The 15,734-nt window shown below is 55.1% G+C and overlaps 7 protein-coding genes across 7 annotated transcripts; 2 read left to right on the top strand and 5 right to left on the bottom strand.

Annotated features, from left to right (window-relative positions):
* Nucleotides 1–54: 54 nt before the first annotated feature.
* On the bottom strand, nucleotides 55–1,674 carry QC762_110250 (uncharacterized protein; the record flags this gene model as incomplete). The annotated part of the gene is made up of 1 exon (XM_062885449.1): nucleotides 55–1,674. The coding sequence occupies one exon, from the start codon at nucleotides 1,672–1,674 to the stop codon at nucleotides 55–57; it is 1,620 nt and encodes a 539-aa protein (XP_062748415.1).
* Nucleotides 174–5,607, top strand: REV1 (deoxycytidyl transferase; the record flags this gene model as incomplete). Its single annotated transcript, XM_062885448.1, has 2 exons — nucleotides 174–2,408; nucleotides 2,490–5,607. Exons 1-2 carry the CDS (start codon nucleotides 2,161–2,163, stop codon nucleotides 5,605–5,607), a joined length of 3,366 nt encoding a protein of 1,121 aa, XP_062748414.1. The 5' UTR covers nucleotides 174–2,160.
* Nucleotides 2,370–6,740, bottom strand: QC762_110230 (uncharacterized protein). Its single transcript, XM_062885447.1, has 3 exons — nucleotides 6,002–6,740; nucleotides 4,319–5,942; nucleotides 2,370–4,055 (listed from the first exon to the last, which is right to left on the bottom strand). Exons 1-2 carry the CDS (start codon nucleotides 6,283–6,285, stop codon nucleotides 5,726–5,728), a joined length of 501 nt encoding a protein of 166 aa, XP_062748413.1. The 5' UTR covers nucleotides 6,286–6,740; the 3' UTR covers nucleotides 2,370–4,055; nucleotides 4,319–5,725.
* A 181-nt stretch (nucleotides 6,741–6,921) lies between these two features.
* On the bottom strand, nucleotides 6,922–10,782 carry QC762_110220 (uncharacterized protein; the record flags this gene model as incomplete). Its single annotated transcript, XM_062885445.1, has 3 exons — nucleotides 6,922–7,059; nucleotides 7,099–10,414; nucleotides 10,515–10,782. The coding sequence occupies 2 exons, from the start codon at nucleotides 10,780–10,782 to the stop codon at nucleotides 9,684–9,686; spliced, it is 999 nt and encodes a 332-aa protein (XP_062748411.1). The 3' UTR covers nucleotides 6,922–7,059; nucleotides 7,099–9,683.
* KEL3 (Kelch repeat-containing protein 3) lies at nucleotides 7,134–9,367 on the top strand (the record flags this gene model as incomplete). The annotated part of the gene is made up of 2 exons (XM_062885446.1): nucleotides 7,134–8,744; nucleotides 8,801–9,367. 2 exons carry the CDS (start codon nucleotides 7,134–7,136, stop codon nucleotides 9,365–9,367), a joined length of 2,178 nt encoding a protein of 725 aa, XP_062748412.1.
* Nucleotides 10,783–11,385: 603 nt separating the features above from the next.
* Nucleotides 11,386–12,393, bottom strand: QC762_110210 (uncharacterized protein; the record flags this gene model as incomplete). The annotated part of the gene is made up of 3 exons (XM_062885444.1): nucleotides 11,921–12,393; nucleotides 11,738–11,843; nucleotides 11,386–11,472 (listed from the first exon to the last, which is right to left on the bottom strand). Exons 1-3 carry the CDS (start codon nucleotides 12,058–12,060, stop codon nucleotides 11,386–11,388), a joined length of 333 nt encoding a protein of 110 aa, XP_062748410.1. The 5' UTR covers nucleotides 12,061–12,393.
* Nucleotides 12,394–12,553: 160 nt separating this feature from the next.
* On the bottom strand, nucleotides 12,554–14,728 carry PDI1 (protein disulfide-isomerase precursor). The gene is made up of 3 exons (XM_062885443.1): nucleotides 14,440–14,728; nucleotides 14,192–14,356; nucleotides 12,554–14,127 (listed from the first exon to the last, which is right to left on the bottom strand). The coding sequence occupies exons 2-3, from the start codon at nucleotides 14,322–14,324 to the stop codon at nucleotides 12,734–12,736; spliced, it is 1,527 nt and encodes a 508-aa protein (XP_062748409.1). The 5' UTR covers nucleotides 14,325–14,356; nucleotides 14,440–14,728; the 3' UTR covers nucleotides 12,554–12,733.
* Nucleotides 14,729–15,734: the final 1,006 nt, after the last annotated feature.

Raw genomic sequence — 15,734 nt, 5'->3', positions numbered from 1 at the left:
CATAGCCATGTGTTGTTTCCTTCTTGGATCAAACATTACTCTACAGCGGATAGCTCACTTAGACCCGCCCTTCTGCCTCTCCATCACCCGCATAACATCCTCAAAATTGTTCTTATCGCCCTTCCTCTTCTTCCCACCCCTCTTCCTCTTCTCCTTCTTGTCCCCACCACCTCCCTCATAGCCATCACCATCCCCATCCCCATCCTCACCCCACTCAGACAGCTTCACCTTTTTCTCCTCAAAGTCAGCATCATCCTCCAGTCTGCTTGACCCAAATCCCATGTCCATATCCTCATCATCGCGCAACGACTCCTGCAGCTTCTTCTTGAGCCTCTCTTCCCGCTCTTTGGCCTTGATCTCCTCCTCTGATTTCTCCAGTGCGCCATTTGCCTTTGCCTTCTTGAGTGCCGCCTGCAGCAAGGGATCATCCAAAGACGGCGCCTTGTATGTTTGGCCCGTCGAAAGATCCACCTTTCCTCCTCTGAAATTCTTGAAATAATCTCTCTCCTCTGGAGGGCCGGAGCTAGGTTTCGGTGGTGGTGGCACAGCTGCCGAGTCTGATCTCGCCTTCTTATCCTCATCAGATGACGAGTCCGAGTCTTCGAGCGCAGCTAATGGGTCGTAATCGGAGCCCGCGTCATCAAAGATGCTGATCTCCTTGCTCTCCTCCTCTTCCTTTGCCGCCCTCTCGGCTTCCTCCTGCTGTTTCCTGTAGAACTCTGGCACCTCCATACCAAGCACGCCGCGAGATGCCAGCGCGGCCGCTTCCCTGTCTTGTTCCTCCTCTAATAGTTTGTGGTCCACCTTCCGAATCTTTCGCACCTCATGGCCGTCCTCGTCAACAGTGATCTGAATCTCCCGACCCATGCTATCCTTTTCTATCCTCGTCCCCGGCGTCTTTTTCGCACCAATCTTCTTGAACCTGGACCCCAGACCCGACTCCTCCTTCGCCTTGGCCGCTTCCCTTGCCGCCTTCAACTCAGCCAGTAGCTGATTCCTCGACCTCTTCTGCCCTGGATTCAACGCAGCAGTCGCAAACTGCCCCTTCTTCCGCACTTTTTCCCTGGTCACAGCCTTGACTTCAGCATCAGCCAATTTCTCCAGGACACCATCCACATCCTCCTCCACCTCCCCCTCTTCCCCACGCTCATCCTCGCCTGCCTTCTTCCCACTCCAGACATCCTCCCCCTGCTTCACCCTCCTCAACAAAGCAAAATCAAGCCCCTTGACAAGATGCGTACTCGCCAAGTCACCCCCAGCAATCTGACTGCGCATCCGGTCGTACGTCTCCCGGTCGATCTCCTCCTTTTTGAAAGCCTCCTCCAACGCCTTCAATCGTTCCGCTCTCTCATCCTCCTCTTCTTGCTCCCTCTGCCTGGCGCGGTCAACGTAGCCCTCTGCGAACCGGGACCCTTTCGGGGCCGAGGTCCGGAATCGTTTGGCTGTCTTTTCGAACTGCTTGTTTTTTTGCTCTGCTAGTTGCCTCGCGAAGTCGACTCGACCTGTTGATCGGGGGGTCATGGGGATGCTGGATTTGAGTCTGGAGCCGAGCGCGGCTGCTGCTGCTGGGCGGGATGGTGGTGGTGGTGGTGGTGGTGGTGGGGAGGTGTCATTGTTGTTGGTGGAGGAGGAGGCCTTGGAGAGGAGAAGTTTTCGGAATTCTTGGTTGTTCATATTGGGGAGTAAGGATGTGCAATGCGCTCTGGGTGGAAAAGAGCTGATGTTTTGTTTGGTGTTGAAGAAGCTTTGTCGCAAAGTGAGCGCAAGGAACCTTGCAAGGCTAAGCACGTATAGCTAAATATAAGTGGGCGCGGGTTTAGGCGTCATGGTTACAGTGGGTTAGCTAGTTTTAGTTGCAAAGGGTCCAGTCACGGGACCACGCGTTGTGAGGTGGGGCAGGCATCAAGGCCGGAAACGGGGCCTTTGAGGACAGGCCAAAGAGGTTCTTTGCCACTTGGAGTGAGAGCAAACTCGGCCGAGTGTTGGTTGCTTTTTGGGAGTAACGGCAGTTATTTGATACGATATCTTTTTCGTCGACTGACTTGACAGTATTTGGTCTTTTCATCGACATGAAACCGTCACCAACAACTCTCTCAGCTGCCGTTGGATGATGTCATTGTTATCGCTCAACCGCGTCTACAACAGCTTTGGTTATCCGACATGGGGAGTCGCTTGGAAAAGAACTCGGCTGCGGTGCAGAAGCGCATCGCGAGCCATGAGTTTGCTGATGAAGGCGGAGAGGAATACGAGGCCAGCGCCTTTGGGGGATTTGGCGACTATTTTCGGAGAAAGAAACTCAAGCTTCAGAACCTCGACGTCGAGTATCGCGCAGAAAAGGGCGATAAGCCGCAGATCTTCAAGGGAATCGTGGCGCATGTCACGGGCTACACTCAACCTCCTCTTCATGTGTGAGTTTTCTCTCCAACACCACATATATATGTATATATATTTAGTATCCGGATCTCATAACTGATGCATAAGGTATATAGCCTTCACAAAGAGCTCGTTCAACATGGCGCTGGCTTTCTGCAATACCTCGATGGCAAAACCACGGCAACACATATCATCGCCTCGGCCATGCCGCCAAAGAAGTCCCTCGACTTCACCAACTACCGTGTCGTCAAGCCGTCCTGGGTGGTAGACTCCATCCAAGCCGGAAAGCTGTTACCATGGACCGACTACCGCGTCATCGAACAAGGCCCACGGCAAAAGACCATCAAGTTTGACGGAAACAAAATGACGAGCCAACAACCCCAATCGAAGTCTCCCACGAGCTATCGAGAACAAACCCGTGATAGCTTCTACAACAGCCAGTTCCAAAAGTCCTCCCAACTAGCCTCACAACAGTCCAGCAGCCCCTCTCAACCAAGACCAGCCTTCAAAACCCACAACTCCAAGCACGAGGATATCGACGACATCGACGATGCCATGGACCTCGACACACCCTCAAACCCTCAAAACGAACCTCCCAGATCAGCCCAAAAACCACCCTCTCCCGACCCCATGGCATCACCACCACCACCACCCAAACCCAAACCCATCCCAAACAAACCCCTAACCTCGGAAGAACACAACGCCCTCCTCCTCTCTGACCCCAAAGTCCGCGAATCCTCCACCGCCAACCCCGACTTTTTATCAAAATACTACGCCACCTCCCGTCTCCACCACCTCTCAACCTGGAAATCCGACCTCAAATCCCGCCTCCAGAAACTAACCTCGCAATCATGCTCCCGTCCTTCCAGCAAGCGGAAACCCAACCAGAGAAGATACATCCTCCACGTAGACTTTGACTCTTTCTTCTGCGCCATCTCCCTCCAGAAATGCCCCGAATACGCCGACAAACCCACCGTCGTAGCCCACGGTTCCGGCAGCGGCTCCGAGATTGCCAGTTGCAACTACCCCGCGAGGAAATTTGGAGTCAAAAACGGCATGTGGATGAAGCGCGCGCTGGAGCTCTGCCCAGGGTTGAAGGTCTTGCCGTACGACTTTGCGGGGTATGAAAAGGCGAGCGAGGCTTTTTATCAGGTTTTGTTGGGGGTGGGGGGTGTGGTACAGAGTGTCAGCATTGATGAGGCGTTGGTTGATGTGACTGATGTGGTGCTGAGGGGGGTTGGGTCGACGGGGGTGGGGGGTGAGGAGAGCATTTGTTGGGAGCAGGAAAAGGCGGAGGAGATTGCGAGGGGGTTGAGGGCGGAGGTGAGGAGGAGGACGGGGTGTGAGGTTTCGGTGGGGATCGGGGGGAATGTGCTGCTGGCCAAGGTTGCGCTGAGGAGGGCGAAGCCGGCGGGGCAGCATCAGATTCGGCCGGAGGAGGTGTTGGATTCGATTGGGGAGTTGGGGGTGGAGGGGCTGCCTGGGGTGGCGGGGAGTATTGGGGGAAGGCTGGAGGAGATGGGGATCAGGTTTGTGAAGGATATAAGGGGGACGACGAGGGAGAGGTTGGTGAGCGTTCTGGGGCCGAAGACGGGGGAGAGGTTGTGGGATTATGCGAGGGGGGTTGATAGGAGCGAGTTGGGGGAGCAGCCGGTGAGGAAGTCGGTCTCGGCGGATGTGAACTGGGGGATCAGGTTTGTCAGTCAGGAGGAGGCGGAGGAGTTTGTGAGGAATTTGTGTGGGGAGTTGGAGAAGAGGCTTTTGGCCGAGGGGGTGAAGGGGAAGCTGTTGACCGTGAAGATCATGAGGCGGTCGTTGGATGCGCCTTTGGATCCGGCGAAGCATCTTGGTCACGGGAAGTGCGATACTTTCAACAAGAGCGCAAGCTTTGGGGTGGCGACGTGTGATGCTGAGGTGATCGGGAAGGAGGCGGTTGGGATCTTACGGTCTCACAAGTTCAGCCCTGGAGATCTGAGAGGCATAGGGGTCCAGATGACCAAGCTTGACCACATCAAACCGTCAGCAGCGCCAGAGGGCAGTCAGAAGAAGCTGAACTTTGGCAGTGCTGTTGCTGCTCAGCCTCCGCCACCGAAGAGAGAGAGGGAACAGATTGTTGACGACCACGTTCCGTACCAGCTCAAACGTTCATCCTCCTCAGGGCATGAAGTCGAACACGACCCCATCACCGAAGACCCATCAACACCCAAGAAACCCAGAGTCCACCCGGCACTCGCCCTCGCAGAAGCCAACGCTGCCGACGAAAAAGCCAATGCCCCGCTCAACGTCCGAGGAACACAGTTCATCCTCCCCTCCCAAGTCGACCCTGCCGTCCTGGCCGCACTCCCCCAGGATGTCCGCAGCAAACTAATCGCCCGAGCCAAACGTCCCGCCTCCCCTGCCCCTGCTGCGAAATCCCGCTCCGGCAGCCCGGCCACGGCAGATGAAGTCCCCCCCGACGTCGACCCCGAAGTCTTTCACTCCCTCCCAGAAGACGTGAGAGCAGAGATATGGGCTCAATACGGCGGCGGTCCATCCCGGCAAAGCCGGCCGCCCTCTCGACAAGCAGTCCGTCCGCACTCCCCCCGAATAAACGGAACAATCCACCACCTCCCTAAAGAACGACCTCCCCTCTCCCCCAAACGGGGGGGCGGTAAATCCCTTTTCAGTCGGGGCAAACAATCCGGTTCCGGGGGGGCCAGACTCTTTCAAACAAACTTTACCCGTGCCGTCCCCGATGCGGTCGAGGATCTCGACCCTGAAGTGCTGGCGGCTTTGCCGGAGGATATGCGGAGGGAGGTGATTGACGATCACCGCAGGATGAAGTTGAGTGTTGACGCTGCGCATCACCGCCACCGGCGACCTCCCGCACCGCTGCAACAGAAGACTTTGGAGTTTGGGAGGCCGCTGAAGCTGGCGTTCACGGGGGAGGAGGGGAAGGTGACGGGGTTGGAGGAGGTCAAAAAGATGGTGAGGGCGTGGTTTGAGATGAATAAGAAGGAGGGGCCGCATGAGACGGATGTGGAGGTTTTTGGAGGGTATGTCAAGAGGGTGGTGACGGTGGAGAGGGATATGGAGAAGGCGAGAGGGTTGGTTAGGTGGTTGGGGTGGTTGGTTGAGGAGGAGACGGAGACGGAGGAGGGGAGAAAAGGGTGGGAGGAGGCGGTGGAGGGGATCAGGGGATTTGTTGGGGAGGGGGTGAGGGAGAGGGGGTTGGGGGGGATGGATACTGGGTAAGGAATAAATAAGATGGTTGGTTACCCGAACAGGACGTGTATTCTGAACAGTGTGGTTCGCTTGGTGTGTGTCATATATACATTACATTACTATGCTTTGAGAAGAGGTGGGGGCGGGTTTAGAAGACAGAATCAAACACCATCATCCCCACTGCTCCGAACGTTACCAACAATGAGAGACCCCCGGCAAGACTGGCGGCTGCGCTGGTGATATAAAGGGTCAACTTGAGGCTCCCGCCGCAGGACTGGGTGTTGTTGCCGTCGCAGGGGAGGTCGCATTCCTTGTCGGAGACCTTGGTGGAGAGGGTTGACAGGGTTTGGGAGCACCAGCATTCTCTGTTACGCACATGTCAGTCACGCCGCATGAGTGGAAGTGAGCGAGTGAGACAACACACCTGGAGTACTCCAACCCGGCGTATTTATACGACCCCTTGCCGCAGAACTCCCAGCACTTTTCGACCGTCATGATGTCGGGCTGCACGCTGTTGCTGCCGCCGTCGAGGGCGCGGCGGGAGGTGGTGTTGACGAAGAGATCGGTTGTTTCGGTGTAGCAGCCGTGGTAGGCGTAGCCTTGGCCGCCGGCCAGGATGGTGACTTGTTTCTGTGTGTTATCGTCATTCTGGGCGGCGACGAGGAGGCCGAGGAGGGATGAAAACAGGAGGGTGAAAAGCTTCATCATTATGGTCTCTCAATGGGTTGTGGAAAATGAGCGTAATGGAGGGAAGAACAGAACGCCGGTAAGAAAACGAAGGAAAAGAGACGCGTGAAAAAAAAAAAAAAAAAAAAGCGAGGGAGACCCAAAGCTTTTTGTTTAATCTTATTGAATGTAAGCCAGTGGCCCAATTTCCCCCAAACCAAGAAGAGCTGAAGCCTAGAAGCTGACAGGAACTGCGCGCCAGGAGGGCGATAGGGCTGACGATTTTGAGTGGCAGCTGGGGGTGGAGGGGCGCTAGGCTTTATTTGGGTGGCGTTGGGCAGGGTTCGGGGTTTGTGAGCGTTTGCTGTTTTGGGTTTTGCTTTGGGCACTGTGATGGCATTTGGTGTTGGATGATATGAAAATATATTTAAAAGATAGAAGTGTAGAGGTAGTTTCCTGGTGTTTACGAAAGGCTTCCATGTCTTCTGTGTTGTGGGGGTTGTGGCAGTCGGTGGGGGGGGGTTGAGAGACTTGCAGAGTACAAAAAGCGCTGTCTTTGTCCTTCTTACTCACACTTGGCCAAAGTTGAAATATCAAGAGTGTATCCAGCTTGATTTGAGTCCAACAAAATCGATATACCAGTTTTGCTTCTTATTTCTTGAACACACTGAGCTTTTTCTCTTGTTCCATCATCACAACAACCTGATTCAGACAACCACCTGCAGTTTCTGAAAGGTGGAGACGCCTCTCAACGACATCGCATAGCTACTTCTCCGCATCTCACAAAGTCTTCTCACCCTCACCTCAGAAACACATCTCACTCACACATCTCACTCACACATCTCACTCACACATCTCACTCACACGTCTCACCCGACGTCTCGTCCGCCATGGCCAAGGCAAAGGGAAAAAAGGGCAAGTCAGAGTCCAAACAGGCCAAGCTCGCCGAGAAGAAGCAAAAGCAAGAGAAAAAGGCGGACAAAAAGTCAAAGTCCAAGGCGTCCAAAAACAACGGCGACGTCGACTCGGACGATGACGTCGATCTCGATGCCGTCCTCGAGGAGATGCGCCTGCAGCAAGAGCAGCACCACAGAATCACCGAGACAGTCCTCGACGCCCCACCCCCCGTCAGCAGCTACGCCTCCTTCCTCGCCAACCCCGTCAACTCCAACCAGCTGCTCCTCTTCGGCGGCGAGCTCTACGACGGCGCCCGTGCCAGCTTCTTCAACAAGCTCTACGTCTACTACATCGACAAGGACGAGTGGCGCTCCATCACCTCCCCCAACGCCCCCCTCCCCAGGTCCTCCCACGCCTGGTGCCGCGGCGGCAACGACTCCAAGTCCATCTACCTCTTCGGCGGCGAGTTCTCCTCCCCCAAGCAAGGAACCTTCTACCACTACTCCGACTTCTGGAAGCTCGACTGCTCGACCAAAGAGTGGACCCGCGTCGAGACGAAAGGGAAATCCCCCCCGGCCAGGTCGGGTCACCGCCTGACCTACTACAAGCAGTACATCATCCTCTTTGGCGGGTTCCAAGAAACAACCGGCGATCACAAGTACCTCGGTGATGTCTGGATCTACGACACCACCAGCTTTGTCTGGCACACCCCCTCCCTCCCCCCGGCCCAGCTCAAGCCCGATCCCCGGTCCAGCTTCACTTTCTTGCCCCACGACCAGGGCGCCGTCCTGTACGGCGGTTTCTCCCGGGTCAAGGTCAACCCCGGCGCGGGAAAAGGCGGGCAGCAATCGGGCAAGAAGTCAAAGGGCGGCGGTTATGGAGCCAAAATGACAAAAGTGGTGGGCATGATCCACACGGATTGTTTTTTTCTGCGTGTCACTCCCCCGCCGTCGGACGCACCGCAGGGTGCCCTTCCGACAGTGAGATGGGAGCGAAGAAAAAAACCGGCCAACGCGCCCAACCCACCCCGTACCGGCGCCGCGATGGCGTTCCACAAGGGGAGAGGGATCATGTTTGGGGGTGTGCATGATCATGAGGAGACGGAGGAGGATGTCGACTCTGATTTTTTCAACCAGCTTTTCGCGTGGAATATTGAGCGGAACAGGTTCTTTCCTCTTGGACTGAGGAAACCGAGGACTAATAATGCTGGAAAAAAGGGGGGTGGTGGTGGTGGTGGTGAGCGTGGAGGGAGAAGGGGGAATCGGCAGGCTAATGAGGAGGAATTGCTGAGGTCTTTGGCGAAGCTTACTGCTGGTGGTGGTGGTGGTGGTGGTGGTGATGATGATGATGTGATGGATATTGACCTGCCTGGTGAACAGGAACCTGACGAACCGCCGGCCAGGAAGGAGTTTCCTGTCAGCAATGAGCTGCCTCATGCGAGGTTTAACGCTCAGCTTGCGGTGCAGGATGATGTGTTGTATATTTACGGCGGGATTATGGACAAGGGGGGCAGGGATGTCGTTTTTGATGACATGTACGCGATTGACCTTGGGAAGTTGGATGGGTGCAAGGAGATTTTCAATAGGCCTTTGCCGGACTGGATTGTAAGTTTCGAGCGTCACAAACTGCGGAACGTATTGACTGAGACTGTGAACCACAGGAATCCGAGGATGAAGATGATGATGACGAGGATGACGACGAGGAAGATCACTCCGACTCGGAAGAGGAAGAAGATGCAGGTGAAGATGAAGAAATGGAGGACGGTGTTGAAAAGAACAACAGCAAGCCCTTCACCCCTTCCAAACGCGGGAGGAAAGCTCCCGCTTCTTCGGCCGCTGACGCGGAATCTACTCCTTCGGAGCGAGAAGACGGGGAGGCGGAGACTGCTGCCGCTGCCGCTGAGGAGCAAGAAGAAGTGGTGGATGACGGCTTGCCCCATCCGAGACCGTTTGAGAGCCGCAGGGACTTTTTCCAGAGGACGTCGAATGAGTGGCAGGAGATTTTGATGACCAATCTGAGGTGGAAGAACATCCAGCCTGAGACGCTGAGCATCAAAGAGATCAAGTCCAAGGCTTTCGAGCTGAGCGAGGAGAAGTGGTGGGATTGCAGAGAGGAGATCACGGCTATGGAGGACGAGCAGGAGGCTGCCGGGATTGGGGAGGTGGTTTCGCTTGCTGATAGGGCCGAGGGTGGTGGGCACGGGGGTGGTGCTGCGAGGAGGCGTTGATTGGGTTGGGGTTCGTGATGTGAATTGTTTGTACCAAGTGGTTTAGCTCCGGCTTAGGATCTTTGTTGATGCTGTGCAAGTTAAATCTAGCCCAGCTGGGCTTGTCGATACCACACCCCCCAGACATGCTTGACTCCTGTTCATGTTGCATGAAATGAATAAGCAGACTTGGATCAACTTGTCGTTGATTTGGTCATTGAATTTGGGTATTTCCAAACCACACTTGAACCAGACCAGATCCCTTCCACAACCAAAAACTCCAGGGTATCATTGTTTCCCAACCATATACAATCCCAAACACCCCTCTTCCATATCCTCAAAGCCCATACCTAGTGACACACTCCTCCCTATGCCCCTCCAAACAATCCAGCCCGCAAACCCTCACCCCACACTTCATACATTTGACCCTACCCCAATACCCGCACATCTCGCAAAACACCCTGATCGGGTACCTCTCCCCCTCCTCCCCAAAAGCAGCCCTCGAATCCATGTAACTCAACGGCGGCGCCGTCATCAAGCTCCTCAGCTCCTCATCCGTCGGAAAACTCGGAACGACCGACACAAGCAAAGGATCGTCATCCCCCGGATGCGCCGCCGGCGGCCTTTCATTATAAGCCGGCAGAATCGTCCCATCCGCCGGATACGTCTCAACCAGCTTCTCTACCTCGTCCGGAGCAGCAGCAGGAGAATCAATCATTTCCACATCTTCCCCTTCCGCCGCGAGTTGTCTGGCCCTTTTCCTCCCCTCCTCCTCCTCCTCCTCCTCCTTTTCCTCCGCCGCCGCCGCCGCCGCCGCCTTCACCGCCGCCCGTTTAGCAGCCGCCTGCCCCCTTTTACTCCCACCCTTTTCCCTCACCGGAGCAGGACTCGCACTCTTCGCCTGCGACGTCGCCACCACCGGTTTATTGAGGAAAAGCAACGGATTGTTCACCACCGCGGCGGGGTTACTCTCCGCCAGCGCGAGCAGAGCCTGGTAATCATCGAGATGGTTCGCAAACGTCTTTTGAGACTGGAGGATTTTCCGGACGGTGGGGGTGTGTTTGTGTGCTAAATTTCCCCCCAACCCAGCGGAACCCAAAGCATTAGACTACCGCCACTCTTTTAGGGGAAGGGGAAAAAAAAAAAAAGGGGGGGGGGAGGAACGTACACGATCTACTGCTACTCGGAACAGGAATGTTCACGTCCCTCTGGTTGTCTCGATTCAGCGCCTCGAGATCTTTCCTCAGCTTGTTTTCTTGTCGAGCTGTTAAGTCGGACAAGCTCAGCCCAGGCTGGGTATTCCGCGCGGCTCGTTTGCGGTTCTTTGGCTGGAGGGCGGTGGCTGACAGGGAGGGGCCGGTGTCGGGGACGTAGGCCCAGCCGGGGGTGGTTTTTGTTGCTGTCGAGGCTACTTCTATGACGCCAAAGTTGTTCATTTTGGAGGAGGTGGTGGTGATGGTGGTGGGGAGTTGCGGGAGGAGGTCGACGCGCAAACCGTGTCGCGGGAACTTTTTTGGCCGGGTAGGTGTAGGTGGGTGGTTCAAGAAGGAAAATCAATTGCGGAACCCAGCCCCAAGTAGTCTGGCTGGGGAACCTTGCTGGCTAGGCAAGACTAGCCCACTAATGACGACAAACACATGTTAAACCCCCAACGTCTCACCTCACGTCTTGCCAAAACATCAGACAAGTAGTGTCACTGATTCTCATCACTTTTGGATTGATAGGGGCTCTAGCTGCATCATGCAGAATATCAAGCCACCCCACCAGTATACACATACACATCCCTTCACATGTTCACACCCAAATCAAAACCTCAAAACTTGATATTGCGCCTCCAACCATCCATCAGTAGCATTCTTTTCCGATGTAATAGTTCTTGCTTTGCTTGCTTTGCTTGCTTGCTCGTTCATCCTTCCAAAAAAACAGATTGCCTCCCGATTAATCCTCCTCCCCCTTTCTCTTCCTCCCAAAAATCCATTGCATGTATCCCCCCTATTTTCCCTCCCAGCGCCAAAACTTTTCCCATACCCCCCTTTTTTTTACCTCTTCTTCTTCTCCAACAACTCCATCTTTTGCTCCATCGCAGTGATATACTCGCTCAACCTCTCCACCGAACGCTGCAGAGTCTGTCCCCAGTCGTCAGTCAAAAATGCCCAATCACTCCTCTCCTTCTATCACTCCATCTAGAAAAAGCAAAGTCTAGAAATCTAGTCTTTCTTTTTTTTTTTTGTTGGTTTTTTTTTTGTTTTGGTGTTCTCTCCTGGTGTGTAGTCGTGTATCAAAACTGTTGGAAAAACCCCCTCCAGCAGTCCAAAAAATTCAAAAGAAAAATTCAAAAATTCGACAAAGTTCAAAACAAAGAGTGTAGAAGAATCAAATGCAAAGACGCACGTAAATATCCTCAGTCAGCAGCTCGTTCGAAGCCTTGTACTCCTGCACGGCGTAATAGTACACGCCCGCGCCGGCCAAGGTGCTGCCGAAGAAGAAGCCAAAGAGCCTGTCCATCACCATCATTAGCCCACATGCCCCATCCCCCATCCCCCTTCACCCCTCCCCCAGGAATTGAAAACTCACCCCCCTCTCAACGCCCCAACGGGCTTCCTCGCGGGCAGGGGAACCGCCCCGGCAACGGCCGCGTTCCTCCTGACAGCCGTCGTGCTCATCATGCGCAGAGCAGGCAAAGCTCGGGTCAAAATCCTAGAGGTGGTGGCCATCGTGCGTCGTTCGTTCGTTCGTTCGTTTCGTTCGGGATAGTAGTAGGTAGACTGTGACTGTTAGAGGGGGTTTGTGTCTGCAGAAGCAAAAAGAGAGAGGGAGAGAAAGAGAGAAAAAAATTCCCCAGGGGCTAATAATAAGCCAAAAAGTAATAAAAACTTCCAGGCAGGGAGGGCGCAGGAACGTGGCGGTACGGTAGCCGGCGGAATAGTCGGGTCAGGCTGAGGTGTCAGTGAGACCAAACTTGGGATGGGGGAATCTGGACCGGCCGGGGTCTGGCATGCGGGACATGCAAGGTCGGCCAATCATGACCCCACATTCCGGGATCTCGTCAGGCGGTCAGGAACGGCACAATTTTACTTTATTATTTGACCAGAAACGACTGAACGTGGCCCTGATGATACAGAGACGAGCGAGACAAACAAGGGGGTGGCAACATCATCATCATCATTATAATCATCATCAAAATCATCATCATGGTTCAGCGAGAAAGGAAAAAATGAAAAGAAAAAAACATGTATTCATCATAACTTCAATTTCATTAACCAGATGCACAAAGGTATAGGTATTTTGGTTGCTCCCAGTCCCCAGAAAATCCCAGGCGTGTCATTCCACCCATTGTCCCTGATAACCCCGTAAGAAATGCTTAAAATACAAGAATCCGCTCCTCTTCTAGAGCTCGTCGTGGTCGGCCTCCTTGGCAGCCTCCTTGGTCTCGGCCGCGGGCTCGGCAGAGCTGGCCTCCTCAGAAGCGGCGGGCGCAGCTGATGGCTCCTCAGCCTCCTCAGAGACGGAAGCCTTGTACTTGCCGTTCTCGGCAACGAACTTGATAAGGTCATCAACGGTGCGGGAGCCAGAGTAGGTGACGGGCTCGTTCTTGGCGCCGGCGGGGTAGAGCTTGATGGTGGGGAAGCCCTGAATCTCATCGGGAACGTCGTTGGCAGTGGCATCAACCTTGGCAATGACAACCTTGTCCTTGAACTCGCTCTTGGCGTAGAGGCTGGCGAGCTCGTCGTACTTGGGAGCAAGGGACTTGCAGTGACCGCACCAGGGGGCGTAGAACTCGATGAGGACATCCTTGGTGTCGTCAAGGACAATGTCGTTGTAGCTCTTGGCAACAACAACCGTGACGGGGCCCTCCTGCTTCTCGGGGATGGGCTCAGACTTGATGCTAGGCTCGACCTTGCCGGCGACAAAGTCATCGACGAAAGTCTTGATGGCCTCGAGGGTGATCTCCTTCTCCTGGTCGAAGGGGAACTTCTGGTTCTTGGCCGTCTCCTGGATGGCGAAGGCGGGGAACTTGTCGGTCTTGAGGTTGAGGTTGCCAGCGTGGGCACCATAGGCCTTGGCGTCGATGGTGCCAAAGTTGACAATACCACGCTGGGCCTCGGCGATGGGCTTGAGCTTCTCGCTGATCTCCTTGCGCTCCTCGGCCGTCTCGGCGAAGATGTAGGCAAGGGGAAGGCCGGCCGACATGTAGTCGGAGTAGGTCTCGGGGCCGATCTCGCCGATGAGGGGAGTGGCGGCCGTCTTGGCGAACTTCTGGATGGCCTCAGCCTCGAACCTCTCGGTGAAGACGGACTTGCCCTCGTCAAAGTCCTTGTAGACAACGACGGCGGGGGCCTTGACGCCCTCGGCCTCGGCGAGAGCGGCATCGGTGCTGACACCGAAGGGGTAGTCGTCGCGGAGCTTCTCAGCGACGGCAGAGAAAGCCTCGCTGGAGGCCTTGTCGGCGGCGTCGACGTAGGCGACGATGACGACCTTGTCGGCCTTCTTGAACTCCTCCAGAGTGTCCTTGGTGACGTCGGACACAGCGGGGAGGGACTGCTTGATCATGTAGGAGGTGATGGCACCAGCCTTGCGCTGGCCCTTGTAGGGGCCGACATTGTCGAGGCCGCGGAAGACCTTGAGGGTGGGGTAACCCTCAACGCCGTGTTGTTGGCAGAGCTCCGTCTCTTCTGTGCAGTCGATCTTGGCGAGCTTGATGTTCTTCTCCTTCAGCGTCGTGGCAGCTTCCTCGTACTCTGGGGCGAGGGCCTTGCAGTGGCCGCACCACGGGGCGAAGACTGCAGGACGGGGGAGGTCAGCTGGTTTTCCTCTAGAGTACGGACAGAGGCCATTGACACTTACACTCAGCAAGGACGAGGTCGTTGGCCTTGACAAAGTCGTCGAAGGTGTCCTTCTTGAGCTGGACAACGTCGGAAGCAGTGGCGATGGCCGCAGCGGCGAGGAGGCCGAGGGCGATTCTGTGAACCTTCTGCATTGTGATGTGTTGTGTGTATGTCCTGTGATATTCTGCGGAGGAGAGGAGAGGACAGGTCAGTCGGCTGCGGGAAAAAGAGTGGCGGTGACACGGTTGGAGAAGGAAGAGATCTTACTCTGGACTATTTAAAGGCAGAAGAGGACAGGTGGGGGGTTATCAGCTGGCGTTTGAATGGACAGAGACCATATACAGAAAGATACCGGCGGAATAAGGTATATGTGGGGAAGGGGAAGGGCTCTCTGGAGGGAGTGAATTGCTTGGAGCAGAAGAGAAGTATCTTCCGGAGGGCTCTGAAGTGAATGGAGGCCGGCTTCTTGTATCTCGGAGGCTGTTCGATTGCTCCTGGGGTCGTTGCTCCAGAGAACAGGTGTCTTTTCCACGGACAGCTGCAAGCTCCGGCAACCTTGGCCCCGCCATTCGCCGCCTTGGTCCCCAATGGGGAAAAGGTGGGGCCCATTAACCAGGGCTGAATTGATCAATGCCTCGCCAACCGTCGGGGGGGACTTCTCCACAAAATAGAGCCTTGTGATGCTGTAGCGCTTATACACGAGGGGGAGCAACTGTAACCTCGAGAGCCTAGGGTCTCCGCTATACCGAAGTCTGAATCAGATGAAGACAGTTTTCAGATTGTTCAAACAAAGAGCTGACACTTCCACAAAACTTCCTCGCTAACAATTCTGCAAATCAGCATGCACTCTTCACGATAAGGAAACCAACCCACCCTACCTACCTGAATGCAGGACGATCACTCCCAATATCCAGCATAACAGTTGGTTGTAGTCCCATATCCTGTAACAGGTACGCCAAGCAGGTGGTTGGTCTACTACCCCACACAGAAGACAGACAGACAACTAGGTCCCTCAGCTCAGGGTCCATTTGCCCCTCGCCCGCCCTTCCCGTCCCCTGCCCCCATTGGCAAAAATGCTGTTGCCTTCGCACTTTGGCATCCAACGGTGGCACCTCGTGAAGAAGTTGCCACGAATCCCATTGAAACAGGCCGCCGCTCCGTCTTAGCCGGCGCCGTTAACTCTGTATCAGACGGAAGCAGATCCCGAATCAAATGCTTGATAAGCCCCTGGGAGCATATTTCTCCCGACCGTTTCGCTGCTCACTCTACATGGGGATCCGAGGACAGATATCTTCGCGAATCCTCACCCTACATGGCATACGCCCTGTTACACTCCCTGATCCCATTGAAGCCCGCCTGAAACGGGCGAGGACAGATCTACCAACCGCTCCCTGCCGCACAGCTCGATACATCCAACACGGCATTTGGCCACTCTTCAACATCGAGTTCGCTTCTGAGTGGGGAGGGTGTCAGTGGGAACTGGCCGTTGAGCCGCCGTTCCGGAACGAGCCTCAAGGGGCTTTACGGTCCGTGTCTTGTTGATTGGTTTGATACCCTCTCAA

This window comes from Podospora pseudocomata, assembly GCF_035222375.1.
Source record: "Podospora pseudocomata strain CBS 415.72m chromosome 1 map unlocalized CBS415.72m_1, whole genome shotgun sequence".
Classification (NCBI taxonomy): domain Eukaryota; kingdom Fungi; phylum Ascomycota; class Sordariomycetes; order Sordariales; family Podosporaceae; genus Podospora; species Podospora pseudocomata.
The sequence above is the reverse complement of the archived record's forward strand: the minus strand, read 5'-3'. Positions and strand labels throughout refer to the sequence as shown.